An 18863-nucleotide genomic window follows, 5' to 3' on the forward strand; every position below is an offset into this window, starting at 1 on the left:
CGCCGAAAGAAAATTGCGAAGAACTCAAAGACCCTCGTGGTCACGTCAGAATGAAAACAAATTCATTATATGCTTGCATCATTACAGTAGGCAGGAAGCGAATAGCACAACCTCTGAAATTCTTTTTCTTAAAAGAAAAAGCTCAATAAATTTCCATGGAAGTACAGAACAGCGAATATGTGTCTGTTATGTTTCTTAAAATTAAAAGTGTAGAAAGACTTCATCATTCTCGTTGCTACATTCACGGTATCATGGCTTACGTTAGAGATTTTTTATGATAAATAAAAATACTTTTTCGGGGTCACAGTATTCGCCCTCTGACAAAGTATATTACAGATTTTATCAAACAACCTATTTGGTAGACAGTATTTATGTGTCACATTTCATTACTCATATTTCACAGGTATTATCTTCATTTCAGGTACTTTAGTTAAGTTCTTGAAAGGCTCCGCTTGTGTCACTGCAACCGTCAGATACACAGCAGCTTGGTAGTAATTCAAGCAGTTTGATCGACTTTCATATTCATGGTGAGAAAGGCATCTGCGCTCTGCAGTACTCACATTTTTAAATTGCCTCCTTTTCCGAAAGAATTACTGTTGATAATAATTTATGCCACTAAAATCTAAACAGAATCTTGCGATCACAAAGTAACATCCTACTTCTTCGGTTGGTAAACAAAGATCGATTTGGCAAAGTTGTCACGTGAAACATCTCTGGTAGAGTGAGTTGTGATGGTGAAGTGTTGTGTAATGACTGTACGAGGTTAAATTGACATTAATTTATGGCAACAGTGTAAAGAGACGTAACGCCATTATGCCGCGTATTGGATTTATGTCTGTTGTTTTATGTATTGCTCTGGCAAGTGTCCATGGGCGCGATAAAGAGATACCGACAACCAAGTTAACGATGAATTCGTACTTGGGACCGACTTTGAAATTTTTATATTGGTAAGTTTGGTATCGCGATTTCAGTAGATTGTATCTCCTATTGCAAAATGTAACCTCGTACATTAAATATATGAAATTCTGTAATATCTCTATTACCTTCTAACCTGTATCTGATAAACAGTTTTTCATTTTGGTGTTTGGCATATCTAATTATAAAACTTCCCCCTTTAGTTATTCGTGAGGCTACAGAGGGCTTTTTGAGCAGTATGCAGCCATACTGCGTCAAAAGTATCCCGAGATAATGGTAGAGGGCGACCTATATCCACCTCCAAACATAAATATTTTCCTAGCTCAGGCATTGGTAAGTAAAGTTATAATAGCTTTTTGATCCAATTAACTGTCGTTAAATATTCAGCTATTTTAGTGCGTTAATGTGAAGAAGTAATTTTAAACCGTAACTTTTAATAGTAGAAAGTCACTTTCAGGTATTTGAACTGCTGGAAGTGGAAAATAGTGTTTCTCAAAGTCTTCAGTGTTAAGTGTGTCTGTTAATATGTCTATAAGCAGCAGAGTCGATTGATGATTTTTTTTAGTTTGGATTTTTTCATAGTTAGAGACAAAACATTAGGAAATCTGCAGGATCAGTTAAGAAAGTTCTTTTTATTGTGTTTACTGGATATAGTAATTCCCAGATAAATGTCATGGTGTAATCAATGCAAATATCACTGTCCATATTTACTAGTAGGAGTGGTGGACATTAGAGTAACTGAAATTTGGGAGCAAAGTTTTCTTAATTTGTGCCTTTTTATTTATAAGATTTCTGTATAGATTTGGAGCTATGTTAGATGACTGCTATACTAACAGTTGGTAATCATTAAAAGTTTGCTAAGGGGTATCCATGCATTTTTCGGAAATTGACTTCATCACATGGTGTGTGACATCAAACACATTCAGACAGGAAGAGAATGAAAAATACATTTTTTTGTATCTACATAATTAGATTGTTGACTGTGGTGACAGATTGACCTGTAGCGTAACTAGGCATATTGGTTAATAAGAAAGGTAACATTTTGTTGAGAGTTTGCAAAGCAGTATTGAAAGATTCTGTTAATCCCAAAGTTCTATGTTGGTAACAGCTGCTTGTTTTTTTACTCATCAATAGATCAGTTTTAAAAAGCTATTGGACATCGTGTGCTATTAAAATTTAAGAATGACAGAAATAACATGATTCATATTTAGGTGCATTTACATAGTTACAGGTCTAGTTTCTCAAGAATGAGACAGCTGGTGGGCTGTGAACCATAGTTTAGGGAAACCACGGAAAACCTAAATCAGCATGGCTGGATGAAGATAAGAAGCTCCTCCCTCACAAAAACGAGGCCCATCTGTTTAAAATGATTCTGCTTTATTCAGTTTATACAGTTTTGCGAAGAGGTTATTTAATATTAAATACGATTAGTGCTGTACTGTTTATTTCTCACACCTAGTCACTGTATACACTACACACACTTTCACAATCCAACACTACACACAGACTCAGCTGATGTCAGGACCATAATGATATCTTGTTTGAATTTTGATTATGGCAACATCCCACTTGCTAACCTCAAAAATTCTATCATCCCTCTATGTGTGTGAGGTGTTGAGTTCAGAAAGGTAAGATCTTCGTATTATGCATTGACTAGCTTTTGAAATAAGCTTTACTAGAAAGGAAACCCAAAGGGGGAAAAAAGTGTGAAAGTGTTACATGGTATGAAATATTACATTATTATTAATAATAATAATAATATAATAATAATAATATCTTTTACTAAACCACTGCTGTGTTATCCAAGCAGTTCATAAGTTTATAGACTGTATTAATCGACAGGTAGGCTACTTTTTACCTGTCTTATTAAATAAGTTTGTTTTAGTGGTCGTTTGAATGTCCTTTGGCAGGTCATTGTACTGTTTTATTCCTCAACGTAAAATCCTGTTTTTGTTTCCACATGCTAATAAAAGTTCAGTTTAGCTCTTGTTCAATGCTCATGGACAGAGATGTTTATGCAGTGATTATCAATGATATTTTTGATGATTATCACTGTTCGGGGTTATTTTTTGATCTACTTAACTGTTTGGCAAATGTACTTTTCGGTGGTAGGGTTAAAATCTCCTTGGTTTTGATCATAACTTTACAATGAGCTCCACTACTGTTTTTGGTTATTTGTATAGTTTTTTTCCTGTACTTTGAAAACAATTGTTATATTTTATGCATTTGTTACCACCACTGATACAAAAAAGGCCATAGTGAATAACTGAGAGTACATATGAACAGTTTGTAATTAAGACACTGGCTGTTACAAACTGATGATAGGATTTGTAAGGGCTGGTTTTATAAACATTGCTGATGCTGACTTGAGGTCAGTGTTGACATTAGTTCATTAAGGACACAGCTGTATTACAGAACACTAAATTTGTCTCCACTGTTGATCTAAGTAAGCACAAAACATGCTTAACAACACCACTAAAATCAGCTATTGACATAGTTATCACAGTTCGGACACACACTAACCTTACTATGTAGGTAAACAGTATTTATAATCGGAGATATTGTATTATAAAGATGGAGGAAAATAAACTGAAAACAAAAAAGATATCTTCAAACTTCTCCCTATATTAAAATATGTGTTGCTTTAAATCATGTTGGGCCAATATAAAGACAAAATAGAATACACAAAATACCTGATGAATACTACAGCCAATAAGAAAAAGGCATAACTGTTTTCATGCAAATACATTACTAATAAATTCTGCTCTTCTTGCATTGTGGCTCTGTGCGTTTCCTTTTCTATTGGCACTGTAATTTCTTCATGCCATGTGCACATTTTAATACATCCTGATTAACCTTAGCATCTGAGATCACTTGTGCAATTAACGAAAATTATCCATGACAATTCCTAAGTGTGTGTGTGCACTTTGGCGAAAAAGGAAATTTGATGGGGATATGGGTACAGTGAGTAGCACCTAAATCACCAGGTAAACATGCTACCCTTATTTGATAAAAATCACATTGTTTTCTGACTTCATTTTCTTCCATAGGCAATTTGATAAATTGTTTCTTCAGTGAAGCAGTGCTGGCCGATGTTTTGTGGACAGCTATGCAAGTTATTGCTGCATCTGTTTTACACATATCACCAGCCACAATATGAAACCTTCCTGTGGCATCGTAATCTTGTAATATTAAGAGTAGCATGCATCTTGGAGTCAGCAGTTTTCAGAGGTACCATCTGCATTGAATTAAACAGTGTCAAACCATGGAAGAGCCAGGATAGAATGCAACAATCTCATGGAAAGAACAGAAGCTACTCACCATATAGGGGTGATGCTACAAAAAGACTGTCACAAACTTTTGGCCAACAAGGCGTTTGTCAAAGCCCCCTCGACCCCCCCCCCCCCCCAAACACACACACACACACACACACACACACACACACACACACAAAATTGCATCTCTCATCATGCACTGCTGCTTCTAGTCTGGCTTCAGCTGCTATAGACTGTGCAACTAAAAATTTGGGACAGATTTCATAGTGAGTGATACTACTGTATATATATACACACACACACACTCAGGGACTAAGTTTTCTATGAAAATGAATGTCACTTTGGATTTAACAAAATATAATCCCTACATGTTTACACTGAATTTAAGACACTGCCAATAATCTGACACTTTTGCTAATCCAGCATTCAAATGGACAAGGAACGGCCGGATTAGCAAGAGACTAGTGCACCTGCTGTTGTCAATTTGTTTTTGTGAGGCATTGATTCTAATTGCTCTTCATATAATTGCTAATCTTCTAATGTAATCAAGCCCAGTAGTTGGAAGAGAGACAAGCCACATCCGTTTACATGAAGGGTAGCAGAAGTGACCCACAAAAGTACTGTCAAATATCCTTGACCTCCATTTTGTTGTAGACTCCTATACATACTCTGAGTTAAAATGTATCTAAAAAAAGAATGGCTTCCTCCACAACAAACAGAATGGATTCTGAAACATCGATAATGTGAAACACAAATCACACATCTCACCCTATTTTTCCATATTTGGATAGAATTTTACTCAGTACTGCACCTATGCCTATCGTCAGAAGTATAATCGTATCGGATGTCAAGCGAAATTTGTGACTGGCTTGATTGAGGATTTCTTGGTAAGGAGGTTGTGCAGCATATTATCTTGGACGGAGAATCATCTGTAAATGTGTAAGTAACTTCAGGTGTGCAACAGAGTAGTTTGTTGGGACCATTGCTGTTCAATTTGTATATTAATGAACTTGCAGAAAATTTAATGGCAATTTTAGACTTTTCACAAGTTCTGTCTGAGAAAATCTGCACAAATATTCAGATCTTGAAAAGGTTTGGAAGTGATTGACAACTTGCTTTAAATGTTAAGAAACATAAAAAGATGTACTTCACAAAATGGGGAAAAAAACTGGTAACCTGTGACTATAATATCAGTATATCTCAATTTGGTCAGCTCATAATATATAGTCTAGACACATTAATGTGACCACAGCTTATGTTAGACATCGACATGCAATAAACACTCACAAACAGCAGGTGGTAGCACTAGCAGTAGAGGGCACGTAAAGTGTGTCAGGAGGATACGAAAAGCAGTGCAGTCATTGTCGTAATGCAGAAATGGAGCAATTTATCTGACATTCAAATTGGCATGATCATTGGCTTTCAGGCCAAGGGCGGAAGCATTTACGGAACAGCTATGTATGTAAACTGTTAGCATGCCACTATGATTGAAGTGAACAATGTATGGCAAAGTGGTGCTATCCAAAACTGGCATCTAGGCAACTGTGGTCCACCACAGGCCATAGATGATACGCATGAATGACTGCTGTGGAGATGTGTACAGGCAAATAGACATGAAACTATTGAAGAACTGACTGTGCAGATTAACTAAGGGGCTACCAACACTATCTCGCCAATGACAGTTTCAGTGAACATTGCTGCAGCAGGTATGTGGGTCATGCATCCATGCTGACTGGTATTCAACAGTACCGTAACTTGATGTCAGGTAGTCTTTTCAGATGAATCTTATTCTGTGCTCTGTTTTACAGATGTTGATTTTTTTATGGTATGAGATGTCTGAAAGCAAACATCTTGCAACCTGGAGGGAATATTATGGTCTTGGAAATGCTTTAGTGGCACTCCCTGGGTGATCTTGTCATTCTGGAAGGCATAATGGATAGAGACATAAATAGGGATGTGCTACAGGCCCAGTTTATTTTTCCTCAGCATATCTATTAGACGGACAATGTAACATTCTGCACATTTCATAGTGTACCTGTGTGGTTTTAAGAGCACCAGGATGTGTTTATTGTACTCCACTAGCCACCAAACTCCCTGGATTTAAGCCCGATCAAGAATGTCTGACCACCTTGATCAGACTGTTCACACCATGGACCCTCAACCAAGAAACCTAGTGCAACTGGCCATTGCACTGGAGTGAATGTGACTCCACATTCCTGTCAGTACCTTCCACAACCTCATTGACTCTCTTCCTGCACAGCAAGAGGTTGTTATTCAGACTTTAGACAGGTGGTCAAATTTACAAAGTAGGACTAAGAAGGATATTGAATGTACAAAGAGGACAACATGAACAGTCATGTGTTTGACACGTGAATGTCACAGAGATGCTGAAGAAACTGTATTGACAGAAACTTAGAGATAACTACAAACTACACTGATGAAGCCTACCAGCAAAACTTGAAGGACCAGCTTTAAAACACAAATCTTAGAAATATACTAAAACCCTCTGCATATGGCTCACGTAAAAATCATGAAGACAAGATTAAATTAATTATAGCATGTGCAGTGGCATTTAAACAGTCAGTTCTTTCCACACTCCATACATGAATCAAACAGAAAGGATCCTAACAACTGGTAAAATGGGAAGTACCCTCGGCCATGCACTTCAGTTGTTTGCAGAATTACAGATGGTATATTTTCAAATGAAACACAGTAATAGTCTGATACAGTTGCTTTCCAGCTTTTGTCTTGGAGCAGCTGAGATGACTGTTTCAGGCAGTGAACATACATTTGGAAAATGTCTTTTAACTCTGTTACCACTCATTGTTTCCTTTGATTACTCTAGTCACTTGAGGCAAATTGGGATTGGTTTCTCAAACAGGCTAGGATGATTTCTATACATTTGTTTGCTCAACTGCACATTGTGTTTCTTTTGTTCTGGTGTGCCAGTGAACTTTAAATTCTAATTTATATATCATCCTTTATATGACACCACACAGGAGAAAGCAAACTTTGTGTCAGTTAAACAGGCAGAACAAACTTGTGGTTCCTTAACTTTATATGCAAAACAAACAGCTAACACTGCTCCCCTGATGGGCATTTTAGTAATATCAGCCTCAGTATGTAGTACATTGTGAGAAGGTTGTTGGGTTTAGTCTGGGGGTTCTTGCTGATCCTGGCATTGAGGAAGCATATCATCAGTTTGTGTACACACTCACACTCACTGATAGGCTTCCTCAATGCCAGGATCAGCGAGCACCTCCAGACTTGAAACCTAACAAACTTCTCATGATGTACTAGATACTGAAGATTGACATTACTAAAATGTCTTCCAGACAATATTAATAGTATCCATACACTTTCTGTAGATGATCCAGTTATATAAAATGTACTATCAGAAGAAAACTGCAAAAATATCCAGTCAAAAAATGGTGAGATTTCAAAGTGGTGCTAAGATCGGCAACTTATCTTAGATGTCCAGAAATCTAAAATCATTCACTTCACAAATATAAAAGCACAGTATCCTATGATTAAAATGTGAGTTGTAATTTTACTCAATAAATTGTAAAATTATCTGGATGTAACCATGTTGATGATATCAAATTGCATGATCATATTAAGATCAAGTATAGATAAAGCATGTGACACACTTCTGTTTGTTGTAGGATAGTGAGAAAATGTAGTCAGTTTACAGAGGAGATTGGTTACAAAACTCTTTTGTGGCCCATCCTAGAATATTGCTGAAGTGTTTGGAACCCATACAAATTAGGTTTAAAGGCAAATATTACATGGACAGGGAGGGCAATACATATGGTGACACGTTTGTCTGATGTACAGGAGTGCCACAGAAAAGCTGAAAAAGAAAAAACAAAGTAGTATATAAATGCTTAATTCTGGGGTATTTTAAGGAAAAACTTAAGTTAAATAATTAATGGAAAATCTCATATAAAGATGTGAAACAAATACTAACAAAGAGATAGAGGGGCTGGCCAGTACTTACCTCAGCTTAGTACAGCCGATAGATACACAAAAAACAACCGAAAATTTACGTTCCTACCTTTTGGAATAAATGTTCCTTCATCAGGGAGGAGAGGGGGGAAAGAAAGGGAAGAAGGAAAGTGGATTTATTTACTCACAACCCAGGTTATGAAGCAACAGGGAAAGGAAAACAGGGAGGGTAGCAAGGATGGAGGCACGGTTGTCAGAGGGAAGCCAAAGATATTCTACTGTAGGTACTGTGCCAGCTTCAAACCAAAGAGGATGCATACAGAAGTAAAGAGGTATATAGTATAAAGATGTAGGATGAAAAGATGCATGAATGACTAAAGAGGAAAGGGAAAGAGGAGAAGACTGAAGAGTAAATGGGAGTGAGGTTGTTTAATGTAGGTTCAGTCCAGGGGGATGGTGGGATGGAAGGATGTGTTGGAGTGCAAGGTCCCATCTCTGCAGTTCAGAGGGACTGGTGTTGGGTGGGAGAAGCCAAATGGCACATACGGTGTAGCAGGTTCCTAGGTCCCTAGAATTATGCTGGAGGGCATGCTCCGCTACTGGGTATTGGATGTCTCCTAGGCGGACAGTTCGTCTGTGTCCGTTCATGCGCTCAGCCAGTTTAGTTGTTGTCATACCAATGTAAAAGGCTGTGCAGTGCAGGCATGTCAGCTGATAAATGATATGTGTGGGGTGACCCTGCCTTGAACTGTGTATGATTTACCAGTAGCGGGGCTGGAGTAGGTGGTTTTTGCATGGTGCAGGTTTTGCAGCGGGGTCGGTTACAGGGGTAGGAACTGCTGGGTAGAGAAGGTAGTCTGGGAATATTGTAGGAGTTGAGGATCCTTTTCGAATCTGAGTTTTACCTGGTCCTTCTCCAAAACCCAAGCCACCTTCCTGGATGTTGACCTTCATCTTGTTGAAGCTCACATCCACACCTCTGTCCATATCAAACCCACAAACAAACAACAGTACCTTCACTTTGATAGCTGCCATCCATTCCACATCAAACGCTCCCTTCCCTACAGCCTAGGTATTTGTGGCAAACGTATCTGCTCCAGTGACGAATCCCTCAACAATTACACCAATAACCTGACCAGTCCTTTCCTTTCCCGCAACTATCCTGCAGACCTTGTCCACAAACAGATCTCCCGAGCAATACATTTCTCCCCGTTCAACAGCAATGTTCCTACCCTCAGACCACACAGAAGCATCCCCCTTGTCACCCAATATTATCCTGGCCTCGAATACATCAATAAATTACTACACTCGGGATATGACTTTCTCAAGTCAACCCCTGAAATGAGATCATCCCTTGACAAAACTCTCCCCACATCACCCAGAGTTGCCTTTCGTCACCCACCTAACCTCTGTAACATCCTTGTTAAACCCTATAATATTCCCAGACTACCTTCTCTACCCAGCAGTTCCTACCCCTGTAACCGACCCCGCTGCAAAACCTGCACCATGCAAAAACCACCTACTCCAACCCCGCTACTGGTAAATCATACACAGTTCAAGGCAGGGTCACCCCACACATATCATTTATCAGCTGACATGCCTGCACTGCACAGCCTTTTACATTGGTATGACAACAACTAAACTGGCTGAGCGCATGAACGGACACAGACGAACTGTCCGCCTAGGAGACATCCAATACCCAGTAGCGGAGCATGCCCTCCAGCATAATTCTAGGGACCTAGGAACCTGCTACACCGTATGTGCCATTTGGCTTCTCCCACCCAACACCAGTCCCTCTGAACTGCAGAGATGGGACCTTGCACTCCAACACATCCTTCCATCCCACCATCCCCCTGGACTGAACCTACATTAAACAACCTCACTCCCATTTACTCTTCAGTCTTCTCCTCTTTCCCTTTCCTCTTTAGCCATTCATGCATCTTTTCATCCTACATCTTTATACTATATACCTCTTTACTTCTGTATGCATCCTCTTTGGTTTGAAGCTGGCACAGTACTTACAATAGGATATCTTTGGCTTCCCTCTGACAACCGTGCCTCCATCCTTGCTACCCTCCGTGTTTTCCTTTCCCTGTTGCTTCATAACCTGGGTTGTGAGTAACTAAATCCACTTTTCCTTCTTCCCTTTATTTCCCCTCTCTCCTCCCTGATGAAGGAACATTTATTCCAAAAGCTAGGAACGTAAATTTTCGGTTGTTTTTTGTGTATCTATCTGCTGTACTGAGCTGAGGTAAGTACTGGCCAGCGCCTCTCTCTCTTTGTTAGTAAAAACTTAAGTTAGGTTGTTATTGCTGGCTTGATTCAGAATCAGTGGTACTGCCAGGTAATCTTCAATGTCCTTTTGGGATGTTCGCAATACCATAGTGACTAAAGTTTAATATGGTTATTTGTAATTTAAATTGGTTGTTTGAGATTATTTCCTTGTTTTTCTTAAAACTTGTTTTCATTTTACAGGGAGTTGCAAAAATGTTGTTAATCGGTTGCATATTAAGTGGAATGAACATATTTAATTTGTTTGGTCAAGAGCAACCTCCATGGTGGACTTGGTGCATCAACAACAAAATATACTCCTGTATGATGACTTTTTTTGTGTGCAATGCAGTTGAGGGTCAACTGGTTTCAACAGGAGCATTTGAAATTTCTTTCAATGGTTGGTTTTTTATTCTCTCTCTTTTCAAAATATTATCAGTGTTAAATATAAAAGTGCCTAGAATACTGCTGCTGAATGGTACTGGAATATATGCCATATTGTAGTCAATAATTTGAAGAAACATGTTGAAGCAGGATGGTTGTCATATCTACTAGAAATTCTCAAGAAATTAATGAAGTGTTACTGGATAAAAGCATTAGCAACTTATATCCATTAGGTTGAAACAAGTTCATAGGTAGGTGACATGAGGAAAATGGTAAATCAGGAGAGGTTAAAGTAGTAGAGGACAGCAGAAAACAAGGTAAGAAACTTTGATGAGTAAAAGTTACTGTTTATTTGCATGAAATGACTGTACAGTGCAGAAATAAAAAGGGATTAAGAGCACAAAGATGGAAGCAGCTTAAAGGCAAGTAAAGTATATTAAGCGAAGGCTCTGAAATGAGCCATATTGTTGTTATTGTACATCAAATTGAGGGATGTTCCACCTAAGGTGAATTTTTTAAAGAAGCTGGTTAATGGAAAATAAGTAGTACAATATTTAGTCATAAGAAATTCTTAGTAATGTTTGAGAATTAGCATGTATGGATCAGACAGAGAAGACAAAATAAATTTACTCAGAACAAGGGTTAATGGGGTAGTATTTGAAATCATTGACATTGGAATAAGTAGGATTAGTAAATTGAGCAATGTGAGGAGAGAGGCATTTTTACTTAAGTCATTTCTGACATTGGAAATATAAGGCAAAATTTAACAACAAAAGGATTCTTTGAAAGCAAAGAGATTAAAGCATTTGACATTAAATGTCATTAAAACTGGGCCCAGAAAAATTCAGAGCAATTAATGTGACACAAAGCTGAGGAATAGGTAATCCTGTTTAAGATTCAGTGTGTGGGTTGCCAACACTGGCTGAATGTGTGGTTGCCAACTATGTGTGGCCATGGACAGGGCTCAGCAGTTTTAATTGTTAAATGGCACTTATTAAGAGTCAGTCAACTGCTGTATAGTAAACATGAGTAATAGTTCAGATGATAAATAGTTGTTGCCTTTGGTTTTATTTGCACACTCTTGAGGGTGGTGAAGAAAATGGATATGTGATAGTAGTAAATGAAAAAACTGTATTGAATTTCAGTGTTTGCAAGAAGCTATGGTTTTGTAGAGACTGTGCCTATGGTTATTTTTGTATTTCTCCTGAACAGTTCAAAGCTTCACATAAGCTCATTAAGCCAAAAGTATTGACTGTCTCCAGTTGTGCATAGTTAATCATCTATTGAAAGAACAGAATGGGATAATGACCATCTGAGAATTTCATTTCTCAGTGGGTAATTTGCACCAGTGTGCCCTGGCACAGTGTCACACTGTACTTTTCACTCACATAAGTTGTCCTCGATGTTCTCATTTTTGAATTTAAATTGATATCGGCTGGGGATTAATAAAATATATTGCAGAGGCTAATAAATATATTTTCTTGATGTTGTTTTCAGTGTGAAACATTTTAAAGCAAGGTCCTGTACAATGGGAAACTTGGCATTCTGCACACCAGTATGAAGTCAATTTACGAAGTTTTCTCATACATGGCACACCCCTTCTTGTTGGTCTTTCTTTGTTGTAGGTAGCAGGACTGGAAAAGGCCTGGCTGTAAGGCATGTTGCTCTTGATGTTCTAGGTTGGCTTCCTACTGATGTCCGTTTTCGTAGTGAAGATAAGACCACCTGTTCACAAAGACTAATCACAAAGCTCATTCTACCTTGTTTGCCTCTGTGCTTCTTGTACGGAACATATGCAGAATGCTGTGTCTTAAAAGTCAAAGGTGTTAGTTTTTCCACTGACAAAACTGTCAGTATGAATTTCTCAATTGGCTTCTCCCACCATCTTTACTTTGTGGGCCTGTTGCTCTTCCATTCATTGAAACTACAAAATTTCTGGGGCTCATGCTTGATAGGAAACTCCCTTGGTCCTCCCATGTGTCTTACTTGCAGCCTGCCGTACGCAGTTCTTAAATGTCCTACATGTCCTCAATGGTACTTCCTGGGGTGCAGATCGAAGCACCCTCCTCTGTCTGTACTGGTCCCTAGTCCATTCAAACCTAGACGGTGTGTGCTTTGTTTATACATCTGCACGGTCGTCCCTCTTACACTATCTCAATACTGTCCATCATGGCATCTGTTTGGCCACTAGCCCAGTTGAGAGTATGAGAAGCTGCTGAACTACCATTTTCCTACCATTGTGACTTTCTCCTCAGTAGGTATGCATGCCATATGTCTGCTCTGCGTGGCCACCCATTCTATGCCACTTTCTTCGATGACTCCTTTGCTCACTAGTGTGGGTCGCAACCCTCTCATCTGTTACCTCCTGGAGTTCACATTCGGCCCTTGATCCGGCAGCTTAACTTGACGTGCCTTGCAACTTTCCTGGTGGTGTAAACCCTTCACCATCTTGGCTTTCATGTGGTGGCCTGTGTTCACCTTGGCCTTCATTCACTTTGTAAGGAAACTACTCCAACCTCGCTCTACCACTGGTTCACGACCTTCATATGGAACTTCGCGATAGTACCTTGGTGGTGTACACTGATGGCTCTCGCACTGACCGTGGTGTTGGGTGTGCCTTCATCTTTGGCACCGACAGTTTTTTGTATTCGCTTCCGGCACACTGCTCAGTATTTACAGCTGAGCTCTTTGCCCTGTATCAGGCCACGGAGTAAGTCTGATGACACAGGCTTTTCAATTGTCCTCTGCTCACACACTTTCACTACCCTTCAGAGTCTCTGTGTGTAGTACACTGCCCATCCCTTAGTGCAATGGGTCCAGGAAAACTGTCACTTGCTCACACTTGATGGAGCCACTGTCATGTTTATGTGGGTTCCTGGTCATGTCGGTCTTCCAGGAAATGAGGTAGCTGATGCTGCTGCCAAGGTTGCAATCCGCTAGTTCCTATATTCCCTCCAATGATCTCTGTTGCCCTCCATCAGGAGGTGGTGTCACTTTGCTATTGCCATTGGTCCTCCCTTCATGGAATAAGCTTCAGGTTATTAAGCCGTTCCCACTGGCTTGGATGACCACCTCTTGGTCCTCCCACTGTTAGGTCATTCTGAGTTGCGTATTGGGCACTGCCTTTTTAGTCTTTGCCATTTGTTAAGTGGCACTACCCTACCACTTTGTACACACACACACACACACGTGTGTGTGTGTGTGTGTGTGTGTGTGTGTGTGTGTGTGTGTGTGGCCGCGCGCACCTACGTAGGTATACAAGTCTAGCACCTGTTTATTCAGTTGTTTTAGCATTTAACTAATAAACTGTGCTGAAATATAAAATTTTTTTAAAAAATTGCTTAAATATTTGCATTTTATTACTCTTTAAAATCAGCTGAAAACATGACACCCTATACCCTGGTACTTTTGGAATAAATTTCTTATTCTTTCAAAACATTTCACTTTTTTAGGTCATTCGAATTTCACTCATCTCTAGACATAACCATAATGTCACAGAACATCACTGCTTCTTGAACTTATCCACACTGCAGATTGAACGCACTCTAAAAATACAAAATGTCTCACACCTGGAACTGAAAACATGAAAAACATTTAGCATGGAGGAAAGCTAACACTCGCTGCACTCTCTCTCTCTCTCCAAAAGTGTCACTTTTGAATGAGTCTGCAAATTTTTTATAGTGCCCTGGCACCTTAGTTCTGATCAGCAATTGTCACAGCCTTTCCCAGTATGGAAACCTTCAGCCATGCGTCATTTAAATGAACAATAAAAAAAACAAATCATTGTCAACAGACACAAAATTGGAGAGGCTGTTAATTTGTCACTGTCTTTCACATTTCGTGTTAAGTTATTATAACTCAAGCATAGTATTTGTATCACTGCACAGAAACATCAGTGGCCCTGCTGCCATGGAACAGCAACTTCACACTATATCCTCCTCCTTCCAAATATGTATTTAGGTCCAGCACATTTTGACCCAAAACTACCTCTCTTCTGAAAGAAAACTAAAATCTAATCAGTAGACTACCATGGGTACCCATACTTAGGTTTCTTACCCCAATCTGTAAAACAGACAGCTACAGCAATCCAGCCCACCCACTAAACACTTCAAAACTCTCTTATTTATTAATGTCATTATCATCTGAAGCTATGAGAGAGACAGTCTCAGATCTTCTCTCTAAAATCTCAACACATACTTACGAATTGGCTTGACCAGGCCCTTCTCAGTATTTTTCTGGTGTTTACTGCCTCCTGTCTGATGACTCCCTAAAAACCACTTGGTTAAATTCAGACGAGGACCAAAAAGTTAATCAGTTTATTAGCAGGCTACACTTCCTAGTAGTACATATGGAAGTATTTGTTAAAAGCATGTCGTGCAGCTGACTATACAAAAGAAAAGCTGAGTGGGCCTAAGGTACAAGGGTTGGAACATAAATAGTGGCAACTATTTATTCACAACTGATACAAAAGAGTTACATGTTTCCACCGGTTACTGTCCTTCAACGTAGTCGCCAGCATTGTGTATAACTTGTTGCCATAGATGTGGAAGGCGTAGTATACCGTTACAGCCTGTTCTCTTGATGGTGCGAATGGAGCAGTCTACTGCCTGTCGAATGTCTGGAACAGTTCTGAAGCGAATGCCACGAAGTGGTTCATCTTTGGAATCAAATCAGTCACAAGTACTTAAGTCATGGGAATATGGCAGATGGTACAGTACTTCCCAGTCCCATCGACTGAACAGAGCAGCCACAGCTTGCACTGTATACGCGCATGCATTGTCGTGCAAAATGATGGGTGAGTTGCGCAGAAAGTGTTGCCACTTCTTTCGCAAAGCTTGGTCACAGGTGATGTTCCAAAAATGAACAGTAATGCTGTGCATTGACAGTGTGCTATGGAGGAGTGTAATGCATTAGGATGCTACAGTTTGCCGACCTTTGTTGAAGGCTTTTACCCAATGTGCCACTGTTCTGTACGGCAATGCTGATTCCCCACACGTCTCTTGAAGACTTTGACACTGTTGTGCTGTATGACCTCTGACACATTCAATCTTGATCCAACTCGTTCCTGTTTCAAAACATAGTGACACCGTTACGTTAGACCGCTCGCTCACAAGTGATTGTGTTTCCCTCGATTGTGTGTATGCTGGTGATGTGGGACGGGTGAGTCCATTTGCTCAGAAGTAATGTATGTCAGCAACATATGCTATCAGCAACAATAGTAGATTCCATTGCATAGTGTCTCCACAGCTGTATTGCCACTATTTAAGCTCCATCCATGCTCTGCTAATTCATAGTGGGTTGGATGGATGTAGCTGTTCATTGTATTCTGTGGCTAGTAGGTAATGGGAGTGGCGAGTTGTCAGTCTGGCATTGAAACTGTGATATTAGTTGAGCTTCAGCCACTAGATGGCAGCTTTTTTTAGGCAACATTGTGTGTTCTGGGATAGTTAGAATATTTTCCGCTCAAATGCGAGTCAACAGTATGTGACCTTTGAAACAGTCGCAGAAGCATGCCTTTTTCGTCTACGTTTACTACTGCATTTGTGAGTGATCTTTTTCAGTGGTGAAACGAAGTCATTTATCAGATTCAAAGATAGAGCAACTGCTTTCAGAAAGTTACCATAATATCAGTGACAATTCTGAATGTTTTCAAGATATGGATGTTGAGGCTAGTCAAAGCAACTTTGATTGGGAAATACCTGACGATGAGACACTACTGTAGCAAATGGTACCTAGCGCTTTCCCCCCTGCGGGCCCTGGGGTAAAAGAATAGGCCCGAGTTATTCCTGCCTGTCGCAAGAGGTGACTAAAAGGAGTCTCACACATTTTGGCCTTTGATTGTCCCCTGTAGAATTTGACCTCCATTCTTCAGAATCTTTCCGAAGACCGAGCCAGTTGGGGAAGGGCACCTTTCATTGTCCATTGTGCCTTGAGATCTGTAGCCTGCTTTCTAATCATCACATTGCAGTCCCACTCATTCTCTATCTCTTAGGGGAGTACACGTTTCTGTGTGCACTTTCCACCATGCACTATGCAGTGTTGCTCTCTCTGTGCTGACGATGACCATGTACTTGCTTGCACCTGATATCCGGCACAGTAGCCAGTTTTGGTGGTTGTAGCCCCGACAGCATGGGGATCACTCTGCTGATGCCTGCACCATTAACTCCCCACGTGTGCCAAGGAGTAGATGCCTGTGTTCCTTGAACATCGGAAATCCCTTCAATGATGATCCTGCCAGGTGGCCTTTGCTGCGGCTGGGTGGCGCCCATGGGGATGGTCTCTGGTTGTAGTGGATGGCATCAGGGCGGATGATGCACGATGAAGCGTATCACGTCATCGCTTGCTGGTGATCAAACACCAGCAGTGTCTAAGTGTTCTAAGTCTCAGTACAGTGCAAGGAAGTACGACCCTAACCATTCCCCTCCCTGGCCATACCATGGGAGGAATGCCAGGCTAAGGATGGCAGCGAACCTTATTCACACTGGTACCTCATGTATACGAGAACTGATGGAGGCTCCTCTGTTTCGATGAAGCCACAGTTTCTTTGTAGTCCATTTAAAGGACAGGTTTGGGGAGGTGGAGGGCTTGTCCAAAATGCTGTCAGGCTGTCTTGATTAAAACAAAATCCTCTGCCCAGTCGCGGGAATTACTCACTTGCTACAAGCTGGGGGATGTTTCTGTTACCATCACGCCCCATAAGAGTTTAATTATGGTCCAGGGTATTATATTCCACAGGGACACCTTTTGCAGTCTGACGATGAGCTGTGTGCCAATTTAAAGTGCCGAGATGTCAATTCCATCTGGCATGTCCGTCAGGGTCCATGGGATAATCAGGTTGCCACCAGTGCCTTCATCTTGGCCTTCGAGGATGACACATTGCCTGAGAGGATCAAGTTGATGGTCTACTGCTATGATGTAAAGGCATATATCTCTCACCCTATGCAGTGCTTAAAGTGCTGGAAGTTTGGCCATATGTCTTCCCGCAGTAATTCCGGTGTCACATCCCAATACTCCATGTGCCCAGACTCCCATCTGTGTCAGCTGCGGAGAGCATCACTCCCCTTGTTCACCAGACTGCAGGATTTAACAGCACAAAAGGAAAATCATAGAACACAAGACACTGGACCAACTGACCTACACTGAGGCTAAGAGGAAATTTAAGCGTCAACATTCTGTGGTTATGATTTCCTCTCAAGCTGCCGCTACGAGAACAGTTGTAGCCCCATCTGTTCCATGAATTCCAGTCGGCTCTCCTAGTCGAAAGACTACATCTGCCCCCTTGATGTTTGGGGCACTTCCATCGTTGTTGCTCCCACACCACCTATCTTGGGAGCACTGCTCCTCCCCCTCCCCCAACCATCAGTGACACCATTCCCCACTTCTCAGCTGGAGAAACATAAGTCTTCTTCGGCACCTCTCACTAGGAATGGGTCCCTTGGGTCACTACATCTACATCTACATCTACATGACTACTCTGCAATTCACATTTAAGTGCTTGGCAGAGGGTTCATCGAACCACAATCATACTATCTCTCTACTATTCCACTCCCGAACAGCGAGCGGGAAAAACGAACACCTAAACCTTTCTGTTCGAGCTCTGATTTCTCTTATTTTATTTTGATGGTCATTCCTACCTATGTAGGTTGGGCTCAACAAAATATTTTCGCATTCGGAAGAGAAAGTTGGTGACTGAAATTTCGTAAAAAGGTCTCGCCGCGACGAAAAACGTCTATGCTGTAATGACTTCCATCCCAACTCGTGTATCATATCTGCCACACTCCCCTATAACGCGATAATACAAAACGAGCTGCCCTTCTTTGCACCCTCTCGATGTCCTCCGTCAATCCCACCTGGTAAGGATCCCACACCGCGCAGCAATATTCTAACAGAGGACGAACGAGTGTAGTGTAAGCTGTCTCTTTAGTGGACTTGTTGCATCTTCTAAGTGTCCTGCCAATGAAACGCAACCTTTGGCTCGCCTTCCCGACAATATTATCTATGTGGTCCTTCCAACTGAAGTTGTTTGTAATTTTAACACCCAGGTACTTAGTTGAATTGACAGCCTTGAGA

At 40.6% G+C, this 18863-nt stretch overlaps 1 protein-coding gene across 1 annotated transcript in view; it reads left to right on the forward strand.

Annotated features, from left to right (window-relative positions):
* The first annotated feature begins 682 nt into the window (after window positions 1-682).
* The window catches only part of LOC126336808 (thioredoxin reductase-like selenoprotein T homolog CG3887), a 30501-nt gene continuing 12320 nt past the window's right edge, over window positions 683-18863 (forward strand). The window contains 3 exon segments of the mRNA XM_050000852.1: window positions 683-947; window positions 1119-1248; window positions 10614-10809. Of these exon segments, the coding sequence (XP_049856809.1) occupies window positions 814-947; window positions 1119-1248; window positions 10614-10809 (460 nt within the window). The 5' untranslated portion in view covers window positions 683-813.

Source organism: Schistocerca gregaria, chromosome 2, assembly GCF_023897955.1.
Source record: "Schistocerca gregaria isolate iqSchGreg1 chromosome 2, iqSchGreg1.2, whole genome shotgun sequence".
Taxonomy (NCBI): domain Eukaryota; kingdom Metazoa; phylum Arthropoda; class Insecta; order Orthoptera; family Acrididae; genus Schistocerca; species Schistocerca gregaria.